Below are 18,536 nucleotides of genomic sequence, written 5' to 3'. Positions count from 1 at the left end.
ACACCTCTATGGGTTCACTAGCTTGAATTAATGGCATTTGGTCCCAAAGTTTGCTCAGCGGTCCCAGAGACAGTGACAGCAGTACGTCCTTTTAAACGAATAACAAAGGCTTATCATTTATCTGGCGGCATATGGGCCAGACCCCCTCTGTAGCATGCCTGCTCTCTGTGGTGTCTGCCAATACTGTTGTCCTGTTGATTCCTTTGTTGACATAGTTGTCTTGCCATGAGGAGGTAAAGTGTAGCAGGGACCGTTTGGGACTATTTATTCATTTATTTGGAAATTTATAAGCCAGATATGAACTGGTTTGGTTTTATTGACTTGAGATTAAGTTGGCACAAATGGTTATAGAGGAAGCTGACATCCTGGTTTGCTACTTCAGCTTTCCCAAAATGTAATCCTAAGCCTTCAAGAAAGGCGTGATAAAGACAAAATTTTCATGGTTTTCAGGAATGCGTATGTGACGGAATGTCTGATTTGTTGCACATATTACAGGTGACAATGGTCCATACGAGGAGCTGTGCCGAACAAAGGCAGAGTGGACAGCCGTGTTCCTGCCCAGGATAAGGTCAGAGGGTGTGCATGTAGTCATCCCCATAGCAACAAAACCCCTCACCCCTGAGAGCCAATGTATTGTTATAAGATCAGAGGTCACGGAGCTCCCCATATGGTCGTGTGCTGCATAAGTCACTGATCTGTCAGGATGCTCTAAAGGAATTCTGAAAGTGTCACTGAAAGACTTTAAAAAAAAAAAAAAAGACAACTGCTACCGAATGCCATAAATGCCTCCACACCAGCATAAATAGCACAATTCTGGTCAGATGGCGAAGGGAAAGAGCGGGAAGCCAGACTGCCCACACACTTGTGGCGTTTGACCTCACCGAAACATGGCAGAAATTAAAACACTGAAAACATGGGAAAAAGAAAAAATCAAGATGTTTATTCAGGATAGAACTTTTGTCAATGTTGCAGTTTTGACAAAGTACTTCATAAAAATTAGTTTGGATTTTACTGGGGAATTGAATCAGTAGTGTTTCTAGGAAACAGTATTTCTTTTTTCTTTTTTTGTACAAAAACTAGTACATTCATATTGGTGAAGGAATATACATAAAACATGATTGAGAGGACAGAGCTAAGTTTTTATGCTGCTGAAGTTAAGCAGTATTTACAAATTTGTGTGCCTCTAAAAGCTTATTAGTGATTCATAATCGAGAGCAAAGAGCACACATTTTGTTCCTGTCAACAGAAATCATTTAAAAACATTCAGAAAATCATAACCCTCCAAAAAAAGGTCACAATGTTCACATGTGTACTCCTAAAAATAAAGGTTCTTTATTGGCATCTATATCTATCCATGAAAACTTTACATGGCACAAAAACTTCTATATAGTTAAAATATTCTTCACGCTATGAAAAGGTTCCTTTGGGAACCCATTAGTTCTTGGCATCACTGCAAAAACCCATTTTAGAACCCTTATTTTTAAGAGTGTGGAGCAGAAGTAGTCAAACACTCACAAAAAGTATGGAAAACCGTTTATATATAAGAAGATAATAAGAAAATAACTGAATAAACAAAAACTCAAAATCATACTTAATGGTATTCAAAAAATATGTACACATCTTGTTGCTTCAAAAGAAATTCAACTGTCTAAAGATGAACAGGATTAGTCAAGATCAGCCTATGCTGAAGCCGAACAAAACTGATCTCTTATATGAATTCCGTCTGAAACAGACCCAGTATCAGGCGCTATGTGGTTTAGTGCTGCTTTAGCATCTCAGCTGTCCTCATGAATAACAGTTGTTGTGGACAGTTGCTCAGAGCTGGTCAGGCTGTCCTGTCTGCTCGGCATTGAGAGGGTGAAGGTGGCTGATTGGCGGTGGAAGCTGCTGCGCAGTTCCTTCCCTCTGGCCAGATCTTCCCTTCTCTCCCTTGCCAACATGAGGTTAAGAGATTCTGCGATGCTGTTCAGTGTCCTGTCCATGTGTGTGATCTGCGGGGAAAGGAGAGTGTGACCTCAACACAACTTTCAAAACTTTTTTTTTTAAATAACTGTCAGCCTGTAAATGGCATGAACAAGAGTCAAACTGTCAATACAAGCTGTAAAACACCAGCGCCTGATATAAGATCCCATCTGAATGAATAGACTAGAAAAGGCAATAAATCTATTCTTTATATGTTTAAAATGGGATTACCGTTTGATCAGTTAGGTGATGATGAATAGTCGAAACATGAGTAGATTAGGTCACAGTAATTTGTTAAAAGTGAATTGAGTGGAAACTATTTATAACCAGGTCTACAGTTAAAAAAAAGAACAAAAGGAACACTGATATTTTCAAGTAGAAAGACTGAAAATAGTATTTTGTACAGTGGTATTCTTAGTTTTATTTGAAATTTCAAAAAGAATGTTTTCTAGAATGTCTATGTGCATGAAAAACATCATACATCAACACCAGTGGGGATTCTTGTTAAATATTTAAAGGGATTCATGTTTGAAAGGAAGAAAACTGTCAGGGAAATACTTGTTATTCTTTATTTTACAGTTGGGGAGCCAAATGTCATGAGGTTCTTTCCCTTGGGTAGAGGCTAAGTGATGTGTGGAGCCAGTGCTGTCTACACTCCATTAGAAATTACCAGACGAGTGTCTCCGTGCTGAACCACAGTTTACACAATGATAGTGGCACCACGGTCACATACAAACACATCCCAACATACAGAGTGCAGCAGGAGATTAGAGCATGTAAACATATACAGCCGTTCCCCTTATAGACATGAATTTTTGGACACTGCTAATCAAGCAGAGAAAAAGAAGATCTTGAGTCGAAGCTTAAAAGCAAAATTCTTCAAAAAATACAAATTCTGTCAATTATTCACACTCGCATACAAGTTAAAAGTAAAAAAAAAGTATTATACTATAAAAAACCACTTTTAATATTTCTACCATGTAAACCATAAAACTATTCTCTGTGAAATATTATTAACTTGAAATTTGATGGAAAATTTATTTTTTTGATGGGAAAATCATATCCTTATCATCCTGAAAGAATTCCAAATCAAACTTGTCATGGTCTCCACAATAATATTAAACAGTACAGCTGCCCCTCTATAGAAATTGCGTTCCGGGGGCCTATAGACTGGACCGAAAGGGCACTTTAGCGTCGGCGATTGAAGGGGCAGGGGACCAAACACTGCCTGCTTCCTGTTTACCTCAGAATTATGGGAAGAAGAATGACACTGTAAGGGGCAGGGTATCCCGTTCACATACTCTTCAACTAATGACACATTTTCAAACAGGTCTTTAAAGAAAAAATGTTAAAGACTGTGTGTCCTGCTGGGAAATACTTAATTTGGCTACTCAATGCATCAGTCACTAGTATTGTGACAGAAATGTGCCATTGTGCCAAACATTTGCAAGCCAATGAGATCAAATCTATCCTAAAGTCACCAACTTGATTATTATTATGATTTTCATATATAAACCAATAAAAGGAAATACAACTGGAAAAAAGATGCCAAGATATGTCAGCTATGAAACCCGTAAAAAAGATCTAATTTCTCTTACAATGCTTTTCTAAACATTCTCAGTAAAGAATTTAAAACATGTCAAACAGGCTTTTTAAAGGCATTTCATAAAATGAGTCAATTTGCTTCTTACTCAGACATCTACAAGAGACAATGTGGGAGAAAGAGAGTGAGTATGTGAGAGAGAGAGATCATGTGAACAAGTCTGCACGCTGTTTCGAGTTCGTGTCTGGGATGAGAGCTGTTTGTAAAAGGATTTATGGCTGGAGTGGCAAATGAACAGGAGCAGAGTGAGTGTTTGTACAGCTCCTGAATCCCCGTCATCCTGAGAGGCCAACAGACCTCTCACGTTTACACACACACACAACCCAGAAAGCTGTTCTTTTTAGAGTCTTAACTCCTTTATCAGCACACATCACTCACAGAAGATGTTTGAGAAGTATTCAAAAAGTGATGTTTGATTGAAGGCAGAGAAAGAGAGAGGTTCCTTCTGTCTCTTGGTTAAGGCTTGATGAATGAAGCTTACAGATCCTTATCAGTAGAGTCCTTGCTGAACCAATTGTGCTGTGTGCATTAATAAACTAAAGAACTGGAACTTGTTATTGTTATACTAATGAGTAACCTCTTGGAAATGATTGGTTTCGGAGTTTATAGCGCAGTAAAATTCAAAAGCACATGGTATTAACTAAAAAGATGTTTCAGAAACTTGAATCCTCAATAGTAATAAAGTTTTCCCTGTGCTTTTAAAACACAAAAATGCTATGACTGTCCAGTAATATTCAAGCGCTTACCTTCTCTTCCATCCTGTTGAGTCTGGAGCCAATAGTGTTTATGCCTTTGTCTTTCATGCGCTCTAAAAGAGACAAAAATGGTGCTATAAAAAATGCTGCATAAACTTGAATGTGCACTAAGACTACAAGACAACAATAAACACCAACATTAAGAACAACAAGGGGGTCAAAACTGTAGAAAAACAATGTGTGGGGTTGAGCAATGAGAGAGGGTAATGAGTGAGCTTTACCTGAACTTGTCTGGAAGAAAGACAGCTTCCCTAAGGACTGATCCAGTCTGTCAGGGCCAAGTGTGCAGCATGGGAAATGTTGATGTACAGAAATGGCAGATGAAATGTGAGACAGGGATGGATGTACTCTTAACTTCTCAGCTTTATTTACCCAAAGGTCATGAAACAGTCATTAATTTCGCTATTATAAATGCCATCCATGTTTAGAAATGTTAAAGTCCTCATCCCACCTTCTCTGTAGCTCCTTGATGCGCACCATGAGGTTGAGATGACCCTGTGAATACTGCTCAATGACATCCCTCACATCATACGGTTTACGTGCTTGCTGCAAAAACAGCCAAAATGATAGAATATTTCAATTATAATCAAATAGTCATGTTTACGAAAAATACAGTACTATTCCAGGGTTTTGTTAACGTTACTGGAAAAAGACTACACGCATACATACACACAGACATTTGTTTCAGTATTATTTAATGAAAAGTTCTTTATAGATGCCTTTAGTGTCAGTTTTATTTTTTTCCAGCAATTGAATGCATCCTTGCTGAATAAAAGAACAAAAATGGTATTATATAAAAGGAAAGATGTGCATAGGACCTATGTTTATATTTAACTTAAATATTTATATTTAACATACATTTAACTTATTATTATAGTACATTAAGATTTTATGATTTTAAGATTTTTTTGAATTATTGCATCATTCTTACACTTTGAACTCATATTGAGAGAATGCAACTTCCTTATACGTTTCTACATTTTAAACATAAAATCTTGATATGGTCTTGCCTAAGGCCCTAATGGTTGGCCATGAGTGAAACTTCAGGTTAATAAAGTCTGAAGAATAAAATCATCACCAGGGTGAACTCTTTACTTCATACAACCAGCCTACAAAATCAAACCAGCCCAAAGGGGAAATATTTCCTTTTGATTGTCAACTTTGAGGAAACCGATTCTTATCTGCTGACACCAAACTGATCAAACACTTAATCATTGCTCTCAGGGCATAATTGAGCACAGGTGATGATGCTTATAGCTATTTCAACTTATTTGAGTTCCTGACTAACACAGGGAAAATGTCTGAAGCTCCAGGTTTGCTACAGAACTTAAACTCAGTTTGATTAATGTCAGTGAAATAACCAAACGTTCACACATCTCCGGAACAAATTACACACTTCAGGAGAAGCTAAATCCATTCAAAGGAGGGTAAACACCGTCATGACATCAGACAGCAAATGTAGCCAGCAGCATTTGACAAACACTCCAAAGTGCGTGATCTGTGTCGCAAGAGTGTGTGAGAGGAGGGGAGAAGGACTTGGAGAAAATAAGGGGATTGAGAGATGACTGAGGCTATAGCGGTTCAAATGAAAGGATGGGAGGGCAAAGGGAAAGAACAAACAAAGTGCAGTAACGAGTATCAAGTGTCACACAATCGCACAAAGAAGAAGAAACTGTGTAGGACAGCTATTAAGGTTAGCAAGTATTTTTAAGGACTCCGGCAGAGCATCTGCTATTACCAAATGAGTCTCAACTCAAGATCTTTCCTTCTTTACGTTTCAAAAGGCAACTTATTCACTGCTTACATTGAAATTCATTAAGGAATGTTACTTGCTGGAAACGTGAATTTAAAAGTCACTGATGTTTCTTTATTATCATATATGCATAATAGCATCACGTTCACGAAACATCATGCTAATTTGATTACATTTTCGTTGTTTTTGCAAGCAGAAAAATTAAAATCTTACCTGGAAATTCTTTCTGGCTACAAAGTAGAACATTCTCTGGATCACACGAATGGCAGCTCGGTGGGAATCCCGCAACCTGTGTGGTTATGTGTCATGATTAGTATGGAGAAAAGATACTTAAAGCCCATTTTAAAGGGACAGTTCACTCAAATTGAAAACTGTGTTATTGTATGACTTTCTTTTTCAACTGTGCAGTACGAATCCCCGCACATGTCATGCAGGAAAAAATAGTAGGCTAAATTGTGTGCACGATTTACTAATTAATTCCCTCAATGTACTAAAACGTGCACACGATTACTATTGCGTTCCCTCAATTTACTATTTTGTTCACTCGATCGAGTGATAGATCACTTAAAAATTAAAATTATTTCATTAATTACTGCTGTAAGTTCCATTACTCCTGTCATTCCAAACCTGTTAAACTTTGGTGCATCTATTCTCCTGAAAACATATTGAAGACTGACACCGAAGAGAAGAAATTGTTGAATTGTTGAAAGCTTGAACTAGTGACGTCATATTTTGACAATGTCCTTTCTATCTTTCTGGGCCTTAAACACGGCAGTTCCAATGTTGTCATTGCAGTATCAGAAAGTTCTCAGATTTCATCAAAGATATCTTAATATGTGTTCTGATCATGAACGAAGGTCTTATGGGTTTGGAACTAGGGTGAGTAATTAATGACAGAATTTTAACTTCCCTTTAAGTCTTAAGATTATTGAAGAATTTTACAGTTTTAGGAAATGAAAACTGCATTTTTTTTTTGTGGTCATAATTGTGGCATCTGACATTATGGTTGTTTATGTCACCACTAACTAACTAAGCACAATCAATGACCTTTCACATTTTCAAAACCATTTGCAAAACAATCCTATCAGCCGCCTCCAGCAGGCCCTTCAGGTGCAGTCCAAAGCCACTCCAGATGCTGTTTATGTGGTCAGGACCTTTGCAAGTGGTCATTGAGCACAAGGGTCACGACCAGGACACAGTGTCTAAGAGAAAATACAAGGCTCTCTTTGCTTTTCAAAGGTTTCAAAATCCACAGCACTGAGATTTGATGGGGGGAAGGGCGCTGACTCCCAGGAGACCCAAGGTTATCTAGGGGAACAGGACATTTGCTCAAAGAAAGCCTAAGTATGAGAGCTACACTTTCTATTACACGTCGGCTATATGCGATATGTGCCTGTATCATGTTAGCATGCTAAGGCTCGTGTCTGTTGCATGTCACTCTGACAAAAGATTGAGTGCACTCACACAAGTTTCTTTAAACTGCATTAGCAGAAGACTGGCTGCAGGCTATCAAGCCTCATTGACTTAATGGACATGGCTGGCTGACAGTTTCTGGTTTCTCCCTTGCTGCGGGCTACAGGGAAATGAGGGATATGCCGTGCTGCAGGCAACTGCCAATTTACTGCTCTTTGGCAGTGCTACTCTAGACTTCAAGCAGCATCCCTCTGGGTTATTTTGCCAGTGGTTAAATAGCAAGCCTTCATAGCTTTGAGCATTATCATACAAATGGTAATGCAACCCCTGTTAATAGAGGAGGAAAAGAGGTAATGGAAAACTTCAGAATGTAAAAACTGATACGATTTTGCATATTTAGTATAACTTAGTTTATGATCTATTTCCATGAATATATATTCTTGGAAACAGATACACATTATAATTATGATAAAATAAACAAGACTAGTATAACAAAATTGAAGCTTGGAATTCCTCTTCAGGAACTTGAGCTGTGTCGGAGAACACTTTGGGAACACCTTCACCGTGACTCATGTGTGTAATAAGACCAATGGATGGGCGAGACATCTTAGGCGGGTGATGTCAGAGACCAGAAAGTTTTAAAGCATGTGCAGCAAAACCGGCATTTAGCCTCATGTCTTTCAGCAAGTGCTCTGTGTGTGTCTGTACATATTAGTTTGTGAGTCTTATTAAGGGTTGTTATGTCCCTCCAAACATGTCAAAAACACCTCAAAAGGCTAAGCACAAACTGGGCGAGGGCAGGCAGCATTTCAAGCTGTGTGTTCCTCCCTGCCCGCATTACATTATGGGTGGGGATACACACAGTTTGTGCGCTGTCTGCCTCGGAGCGGAGCATGCAGAGTCACAGTTGGATCTGGGGGAAGGAATGGAGATGAGCGAGTCCCTATCTTCTTCCTCACCCGCCAGATCCAGTACCCATTCTCAGGGATCCGAAGCACGCTCCGACGCTACCCCACCCCCGCCCCTCCCGCCAGGGAGAAGGCTCGATGCTTTACCTGTCTTCCTCCAAGGAGGTAGACGTGGTAGGCGTTGATGAGGATTCACCCCCCTCAGTTACCCCACTATGAGGAGCTGCTGGAGATTGTAAGATGAACATCGATTGGCCCACGGAGAGATAGATTGAACTGCAGAATAGCAAGTTGGATAAGCGCTTTCTGCAAACTAAGCCACCACCTCCACGCTGTAGCCTGCCTTTTTCCCCCAATTTGCACACCGAGGCGTGTAAATCATGGGCAAAGCCCTTCTTGTCCCACCTCTTCATTACCACTTCTGATCATTACGGCAATGTAACGGAGATGAGTGAGCGCGGCTATAAGACTGTCTCAAGGTACGTCATCGTCTTTGAAGGATCCGTCATTGCCCTCAAAGCCACTGCGTACCACCTCCGCGCTGTTGGGCCAGGGGTACTCAGCAGTGGGTGAGGCTGGTGCATGTCTGCACACCATGACAGTGTTACAGGCATACCAAAGTGACCTGCTGAAGGAACTAGTTGAGCATGAGCATGTAAAATCTGAGGATATCAAGGAACTCAGAAGTCCCCCTGATTTGTCTCTCCGTGCTACTAAAGAGACCGCCCGTGGCACTGGGCGATCTATGGCAGCTATGGTGGCTGCGGGGAGACTTTTGTGGCTGACTCTTTCAGATATGAGGGACAAAGATAGGGTCTGCCTTATGAATGCCCTGCTTGTGTCCTCGGGCCTGTTCGGCAACACCGTTAATTCCATTGTCAACAGGTACAAGGAGGCTCGCAAACAGGTGGCGGCGTTCCAGCAGTTCCTCCCTCTTCGTTCTCTAGTTCCGGAGGCTGCCGGGCGGGGGCAGCTACCGCCATGTACCAACTCCTCATACAGGGAGACACAAAAACAGATCGTCGCCTCACATGCTCCCCCCGTCTCAGGAACGTGGGTCTAAGCGGAGTTCTGGGTCGGGAAATCCTGCAGGCCCACTTCCCCGCAGAGTGGTCCCATTCCACCCTGAACGTCTACGTGGCGGCCATTGTAGCCTACCATGCCCCTCTTGGTGGCCAGTCAGTGTGCAGACACCCCCTAGTTACACGTTTCTTTCACTGTGCGCTGAGGCTGAGACCTCCGGTACGTTCTTGTGTCCCAACGTGGGACCTGGCTATGGTGTTAGAGGCTCTCTGTAGGCCTCCCGTCAAGCCTATAGAGGAGATCTCAGATCACCATCTCATTATAAAAACTGCTTTCCTGGTGGCGATATCTTCTCTTAAAGGGTTGGTTCACACAAAAATGAAAATTATGTCATTAACAACTCACCCTTATGTCGTTCCAAACCAGTAAGACCTCAATTTATCTTTGGAACACAGTTTAAGATATTTTAGATTTAGTCTGAGAGCTCTCAGTCCCTCCATTGAAACTGTGTGTACGGTATACTGTCCATGTCCAGAAAGGTAATAAAAACATAATCAAAGTAGTTTCTAATGTGCTGATTTGCAGCTGAAGAAAAATGAATGAATAGAAAGCTGAAAAGAACAGCATTTTCTTAAAGGGTTTACATGATGTGAAGCGCTGAATGACTCTTGAGCAGTAAATATCTATGGTATAATGATCAGTGTGACATGAATCTCAGAGATAGATATGGAAGGATGATCATGTTTTGGTGGAACATTATTTGAAACTACAGAAGCTAAATTGATAAGCTCAGGTTGGAATCTGCCAGCGATCTGCACAGAGTTCAGGAATCATACCTCCCTGGGTGTTTGTCATTCCAATGGAACATGCAAAGATGACAGAGAGAGAGAGAGAGAGAGAGGTGGAGGACACAAGAGATAGAACATGGGAACCACCCCATCTGTCCCTAAAGCAGTGCCACTTCCTCTCTCCAGTCATGGTTACCAGCATAGCAACGCTGGTCTCATGACCCCAGCAGGGTCACCATCTGCCTCTAGTGCTGGCACAAAGCCTGGCTAATGGTGAACACTGGTGGAGACGTACGCAAAGGGAGAAAGACTCCCACTGGGACAGAAAAAGGAAAGAAAGAAAAAGATGGAGTGACAGACAAACAGACAGATAGGGAGAGAAAGAGAAAGGGAGACAATCATATGAGGTCTTATTTCTGCCAAAGGCAGACTGCAAATCTCTCTTCCCTTCCTAATATATATATTTTTTTTCTTTTTTGAGCTTGCTTAACAAAAGCAGCCAGATGTGAAAGAAACTGCAAATCCACTGGAGGGCCATAGATGAAACTGAAACATGCAAAGAAGTTTGTCTAGAAAGCATTAACCCTGCATTATGTACCTTAATGTACTGACATTGTGATTATTACAAAACAATAATCCCACAACAAGCAAGACAAAATCAAAGGGATAGTTACCTAAACAAATGAAAATTCTGTCATCTCTTGTTAATGTCGCTTCAAACCTGTAAACATTATTTTTAAGCCTTTATGTATAATGCATTTTAAAGGTAGTCATGATATATATATATATATATATATATATATATATATATATATATATATATATATATATATATATATATATATCTAGCAACATTTGGTCTGAGGAGGTGATCTCAGCTTGGCCAATTGTTTTAGGAAATGACATACACCCTTCTGTGCATCTAACCCTCATTAGTGGAGGGTGGATGAGAGAACACCTTATCCAAGGTCAGCAACCGCTCCTTAGGGCAACATGTGCAACATCTTTTGCATTGATTATTAGTGCTAAAGTGATTTAATTTTGGGGACGGAGAGGAGGAATTCAGAGGGGAAGGAGGAGGATCTTACTGTGTATAAACTGCAAGAAATAACTGAATCTGCAAAGGTGATAGAAATTCAGTGGCATTTTATTTGATTGTTTGTAAGGTAGGAAAATGAGCCTGTTATTTGACCTCCTCTGCTAATCTGAGTGTAAGTAAATGCAGATAAACAGAAAACATCACAATCACCGGGCTTCTCTCTGTTCTTATCACTGGAAAGCATCCATGTACACACACACAAACACTCTCTTTCACACCAACATGACCTCCGTGGTACTGCAAAAGACAAACCCAGTCAGACAGATTTATGACTAAATGAGAGCATGCAAAATTACAGAAGGATAATGGTAAAATTATGTCCAGCACATAAATTATGTACATAGAAAGAGATTTATGGAGATAAATTGTCACTAACTACTGGATCCATAAGCTGTTGTATAATGTTTTCATAATTATTAAACATTTTCAGAGTTGTACATTTTACTAGATTTACATTTTTGGCAAAAGCTTTTTTCCACTTATTAAAGAAATTATTTTATTCAGCAAGGATGTATTAAATTGATTCAAAAGTGAGAGTAAAGATTTTACATTGTTACAAAATAAATGCTGTTCTTTTCATCTTCTGGTAATGATTTAGTTTAGGGACCGATTCTCACTTAGCATGCCTATTATTGAAATATTGGCTGTTTATTAGGACTTATAAAGCATATATTCTGCATGACCATATGCTGCATCCCTAAACTATACCTAAACTCTACAACTACCCTATAGCCTATTTATATGCAGAAAATTAGGAGTTTATTAAGGCAAAATTTGTAGTTAATGGTTTGTTAATAGTTAGAATTGGACCTTAAAATAAAGTGTGAACCAACTTTCTATTCATTAAAGAATCTTGAAATAAATGTATCATCATTTTAACAAAAATATTACTCAGAACAACCACTTTCATATTGATAATAATAAGAAATGTATCTTGAACAGCAAATCAGCATATTAGAATGATTTCTGATGGATCATGTGACACTGAAGAACGGACGAAAGTCTGCAGAAGATCCAGCTTTACCATCACTTATTATAAATTATACATTTTTAAAAATATTAAAATAGAAAACAGTTATTTTAAATGTTAATAATAGTTCATATTACTGTTTAACTGTATTTCTGATCAAATAAATGCAGCCCTGGTCAGCATAAGAGACTTGTTTTCAAACTTTGGTATGTGTGAGTAGCCTATATATACTCCTTTTAATTGATTTGATTTTAAAAAGCAGCCAATCTGTAGGAAGAAATTTTGCCCCAGCAATTGTAAGTTTAGATATAATTTACAACTCAATCATCCCAAGTAGCGACCCACATACTCAAACCCTCCCTGATGTTTTGTTACGTCATATGATGAATCATAAACACATGTCAATTCCTACAATACCCCCCCACCCATTGAAGCCATGTGCACTCTTGTGACTCGTCTCAGCGAGTCAAAGCATGAAGACCTTTGTGTGGCGGTGTGCACCACAGGCTGTAGGATCGTGGCACTGTGACACTAAAATGCTCATGGGGGCCCTGTGTGTCTAAGAATAGCTCTGTGGATGAGGAGGGGAAGAGTGCTCCGATTAGCTGCCGTCTGAGAATCACAAGGTTTAAGAGGGCACGCCTGCGCGGTACAGGGCATTATCCCAAATATCAGCTCTGTCTTCCCCCTCAAGCTCAAATACCTCAATGACATTTTAATAAGTGGTCAGCTGAGATAAGGCCACTGAGGCAGTAATGACTGATAATAGCTGACCAGAGGCTGGATGTTGTACGCCGGGGTAAAAGCCCGGGGCGGAGTCTGGGCCGCTGGCAAGAAGCCATCACACACACACATATGTGCGCACAAAGGCGTGCGGGAGCAAGATGCTCGCACACACACTCAGCAGGGGTTCCTCTGGCTTCAGCCAAGCAAAGATCTCTTTCATCCCGAGCATCAAAGCGGCAGGCGAATATGGAGAGTATTAAATGTCCTTATGAGGAGTGACACACAGCGAAGCAGCATTCACTTTGACATTGAGTCCTCCGCTACTATACACCATGACTAAATGGCTTATGTCCTAAACTTGTGGCCTCATATGATCCTAAACATTACAGCAGCAAAGAAACTGACAGCGTTCATTTCAACGCATGGCCTTATACATCACCAGGGGCCTCCGAGCCTTTTGTCATATCGTGTTGCCAGCTAACAAAGTCACTAACTTTGCCGGGCCGTCTGAAAGAAACCCGATATGGCACATTGATATTATTTTCACAATGTGAAACGGAAATATTAGTGCTCAGAGTTGTTAAATGTATTGTTATGGAGGCAAATGTACTGTGTGAATTTTACAATGTTGATGCAAAACCAGAAATTTTGTCATCATTTACTGTCATTTTTTGTCATTCCAAACCTGTATAACTTTTATTCTTTTGCAGAACATAATAGTATTTTTACCCATATTGGTCACACTTTATTTTAGGGTCCAATTCTCACTATTAACTAACCATTAACTATGACTTGTGCCTCAATTAACTCCTTATTTGCTGCTTATCAATAGTTTATATGGTAATTGTTAAGTTTAGGGCATTATGTAGGATTATGGATGTCATGCATTATATGTACTTTATAAGCACTAATAAACAGCCAATATGTTAATAATAGACATGCTAATAAGCAATTAGTTATTGGTGTGAATTGGACCCTATACTAAAGTGTTACCATAATATTTAATCTGTTTTTTTTTTTAAGTCAATGGGGTCCAAAACAACACTCCACCATATATATATATATATATATATATATATATATATATATATATATATATATATATATATATATATTTATATAAATATAACATTAAGAATTGTTTTTGAAATATATTCTTGCATTTGTTCATTTAGAAGACACCTTTATCCAAAGTAGCGCAAAGAATTATTCATTAGGCAATTACTGATGCAAGCAATACAAGTTTCAAACACTGTCCAAAACAGTACAAGCTTAGGATATAAGAAATAGTGAAGAGAAAGCATTTAAAAATAATAATTATTTTATTTTATTTTATTTATTTATTGAAGTCAGCAGGATGCAGTAAGGTGCAATGAGTTTCAGCCATTTCTTTAATATTGTCTTGGATTCGTCTTGCAGGAGACAGGTCAGGTTTAGAACACTAGGAGAATGAGTAAATAATGACAGAATTTTTGCATCAGCTATCAATAATGTCCAAAAAAAAAAACTGTCAACTGCTGCTAACAGGAATTTTTTTCAGATTAGTTGTCAAGTTCACCATGTGCAGTGTTCTGTTACAAACTTCTACAGAGAGCCTTGCTGGGCTTTTGGTCTGACAGCAAATGAGAGAATCATCTGGGATGTGTTCTTTCTTGCTGTGCAACTCTCCCTCTCTCTCTGTCTGCCTTTCACTGCTTGGCTGACTCTCGCTCCATGTCCCTCGTTAGCTCTAACACACTGTAACGAAACACAATTACTGTTAAGGGGGGAAGAAAAGGGGCCATGACGGGCAAGATAAAGAAACTTGTGCTGGCAAGCCGCGCTGAAGAGGCATTAGTGAGCCAATGTTTCTGTCCCATTCAGCACGCCTCACACTCCAAATCACACAGGCATACTCTCATCACACACACTAGACTCGGTTCTAACAGGCAAACCCCGAGTCTGTGTGTGGGAAATATTTCAAATATTTAACTGCTGAATCAAAAATACCATCATGAACATGGTGATACTCAAAAATAAATAGCTTAGTAGTATGTTCAGCTCTAAGGAAAATTTGTATATAATGCAGTCACATGTAGCATTTCTGTAAAATGACCAGCATGAAGATTATTGCTCTGGAAGACAAGAGTGTTTCCAACAAAAGTCACTGTTGCACTATTTAGCCCAGAAGCCCATTACGACTAGGACCGCTTGTCAATCAGGCTATTGTTGGCGTGTGTAGAGCCGCAGACAATGGCTCTTTGTCTCTGCACCAGTGTAGACGGCCAGGCTTGGCCTCCGCCACTAGAAGTCCTTCTCTGTTTACTGAGAATAAATCAATCTTTTCAGCTCAGGTCTCCTTTGGTAAACCTCACACCACAGCCCTACAAGACTGCAACAGCAGATACGTGTGAGTACAAATGGGCACTTTCAGACACACCTGCGTTTGCTTTGATTTCATCTTTATACCGGTGTCGCTCTGGACAGGAGTTTATTTTCTTTGATCCAGGCAGCTGCGAAAGACACCTTTGTATTTGAAATGAAAAAAAAAAAAACATCTATGACTACTTTCTACATTCAGAACACTTTAAGAGTCTTCAAATCACAAATTCATTAGTTACCACACCTTACTGTGCCACAACCAATCCTAAATGTAATATTTAGTAGTAAGAGTGTGTATCAGTGTGTGTTTAAAGAGCGCGGCGGTCTCAGAGAGATGTTTCGGTGGCATTGTTCTTTCCCCACCCCCAACGCAGCCCAACTGTTTCAGCTGCAGGCACGAGGAGGCTTTTGTGCCTCTCCCACCTCTAGAGTTAACAGCCTGGGTCAAAGGTAGGAGCAGGACAAATGTCCTAAGGGAGAGGAGAGGAGAGAAGCAGACAGGAGCGAAGAGGAGAAGAGATTGAGTAAGAGGAGAAAAGATGAGCAGAGAGGAGAAGAGACATCATGGTTCTGGTCTGTTTGAATCCCCACCCTGCTCTGCTGGACATAAACAAATAAACATGTACTCACACCCACATTGAGCAGGAGAAGAAAGAGAGAGAGGGAGGGAGAGAACAGCCAGCTGTTGCCATTGCATCTCAGTGTGAAGGCGAATGAAAGCTCATTAAACTTCAAAGATCAAATGAAAGCGTGTAGTGACAAGGCTCCTTTGTAGAGGAGATGCAATATGTCTCTTAAGAATGTGGATTTAGAAAGGAATCCTACTTATGATACCGACCTTATTAAAATTCAAATCTCTTTTAAGTTGCTTTGGTGGAATCCACCTACATTTTTCCAGATGATTACATTTATCTCAGCGTATAAGCAACATGTAATTGTATCAATTCTGAGTCTGAGTTTAATATTCTAGCTACTTCAGCTACCGCTTCAGCTCCATCAAGGTCAATGTAAATATGCAAGAATGTGCAAAGATTGAAAACCAATCTTGGACTACAATAGCACCCTGATTTTTTCCCTCAGTTTCTTCCCACGCCACCCTGTATGATATAATACACATTTAAACCAGCAATAGTGCGATTTTGCCACTGTACACTCAGAGAAACTCATGCTTTGAAGTGCCATAGAAGGGTATGGGCTACAAAACTCCACTGCCCTCTTGTGGTTTCTCAAAATAAATGGAAAAAACCCTGAACATCTTTGTATTTTCTATAATCAGGTAATAGAGGCCCTAAGGTTAGACACTCTAGAGTGGAGGATCCCATCGCAAATGGAAAGGGGCTCTCTGGATAATCTAATGGGCTGTATACCCCCAACAGAGACATGGTTCATTAGATTATTCAGAGACGGGATTGCTGCATTGCCTGTGTAAGTAAATGGTTTGCATTATACACAGGCCCTGCGCTGTTCCACACGCTGAACAGCTAATGGGCCAAAGAGATTCTGATAATGACCTCCTCTCAGGCAAAACACAGCCTGCAACATAACCACACTTCATGGGAATGCTTTGGGGCCCAGAAACATACACCGTGCACTTCTCCCAGCCACGTTTTCACTTGAGGTGGGTGGGCTTGGAAAGCTGAGATGTGTTCCAGCAGAGATGGCGCAGATGTGTTAAAAGATTTGAGCTGAGAATCCAGTGACTGCAGAGATTAGCAGGATGATTAGACCCCATTTGCATTTACAGAGGCAATATTGTGAGTGTGGACTGCAGGGGTGTGCTAACTCTGACACCATCAAGCTAACGCTTTTTTAATTGCCTATCCTCTAGATATTGCATGACATGCCATCCAGGAGAGTTCTGAAATGTTGTAAGTAGCGAAACTTTCTGAAACTTGAATAATTGACTCTCTGCTGTCTACGGTTTGGCAAATGGACTCGGTTTAAATTATGCTAAAAATGGTACGTTTTTACTCACTGAGACACATGAGTGACTGGAACGAGCGATATCTCTCGTTCCAGCTCGGATTCCATATCATCTGCAATGCTGCTGCTCCTCTGGAGCGTGGGCCGAGGCTGCACTTCCAAAATCCCAGGCTTTCTCCCTAAAGACACACAAAACACACACATAATTTCAGACTGAGATGTCTTTGCATTTCTCCATTTCAACAAGCCAACAAAGTTTTGATACCCACCTGGTGGTGTAGAGAACTGGAAAGAGGATAGAGAGTTCCAGGATGGCACCCGCTCTGTGAGGAGAGAGATCAAGCTCAATGCTTTTAAAAATGGTATGAACATGGATATGAAGCTTTACCTACAAAAAATGGCATGTGGGGAAAATATTTATTTGATCCCCTGCTGATTTTGTAAGTTTGCCCACTTACAAAGAAATGAAGGATCTGTCATTGTTATGGTAGGGTTATTTTAAACGGACAGAGACAGAATACCACCAGTTTGAATTAAATTTGATCCCCAAGCAAAACATGACTTAGAACTTGGTACAGAAACCCTTGTTGGCAAGCACAGAGTTAAGACATTTTTTTGTAGTTGGTCAAAAGGTTTGCACACATCTCAGGAGGGATTTTGGTCCACTTCTCTTTACAGATCATCTCTAAACCCTCAAGGTGTCTTGGCTGTCGTTTGGTGACTCTAAGTTTCAGCTCCCTACACAAATTTTATATAGGACTGAGGTCTGGAGACTGGCTAGCCCCCTCCTGACCTTACTTCTTCTTGAGCCACTCCTTTGTTGCCTTGGAGGTATGTTTTGGGTCATTGTCATGCTGGACCCATCCATAACCCATCTTCAGTGTACAGGCTGAGGGAAGGAGGTTATCGTCCAAGATTTTACTGTGCATGGCCCAATCCATTTGCACCTCAATGCACTTAAGCTGTCCCGTACCCTTAGCACCTACAGTTGGCTTCTTCACACCAAGCTTCTTGCTGATGTATTGTAGCCCATTCAAGCCTTGTGCAGATTTACAATCTTGTCTCTGACATCCTTTGACAGCTCTTTGGTATTGTCCATGATGGTGGAAATGGTTGGAATGGAAGATACAGATTGTGTGGACAGATGTCTTATACAACTAATGAGCTGACATCAGGAATAACTTCTTAAAGTGGCAGGACTAATCTGTGTTTCACATGGGCACATAACCAATCTGTGGGAGCCAGAATTCTT

General features: G+C 40.2%; 2 protein-coding genes across 3 annotated transcripts in view; both read right to left on the bottom strand.

Annotated features, from left to right (window-relative positions):
• The window catches only part of trpm5 (transient receptor potential cation channel, subfamily M, member 5), a 42,463-nt gene that overhangs the window by 21,421 nt on the left and 2,506 nt on the right, over positions 1–18,536 (bottom strand). The window lies entirely within an intron of this gene.
• Positions 919–18,031, bottom strand: LOC127961865 (potassium voltage-gated channel subfamily KQT member 1-like). Its single transcript, XM_052561139.1, has 7 exons — positions 17,554–18,031; positions 17,337–17,463; positions 6,287–6,362; positions 4,772–4,866; positions 4,542–4,588; positions 4,312–4,373; positions 919–1,991 (listed from the first exon to the last, which is right to left on the bottom strand). The coding sequence occupies exons 1-7, from the start codon at positions 17,654–17,656 to the stop codon at positions 1,776–1,778; spliced, it is 726 nt and encodes a 241-aa protein (XP_052417099.1). The 5' UTR covers positions 17,657–18,031; the 3' UTR covers positions 919–1,775.

Source organism: Carassius gibelio, chromosome B7 (genome assembly GCF_023724105.1).
Source record: "Carassius gibelio isolate Cgi1373 ecotype wild population from Czech Republic chromosome B7, carGib1.2-hapl.c, whole genome shotgun sequence".
Classification (NCBI taxonomy): domain Eukaryota; kingdom Metazoa; phylum Chordata; class Actinopteri; order Cypriniformes; family Cyprinidae; genus Carassius; species Carassius gibelio.
Note: the sequence above shows the minus strand (reverse complement) of the source record. Positions and strands in the feature narration are given on the sequence as shown.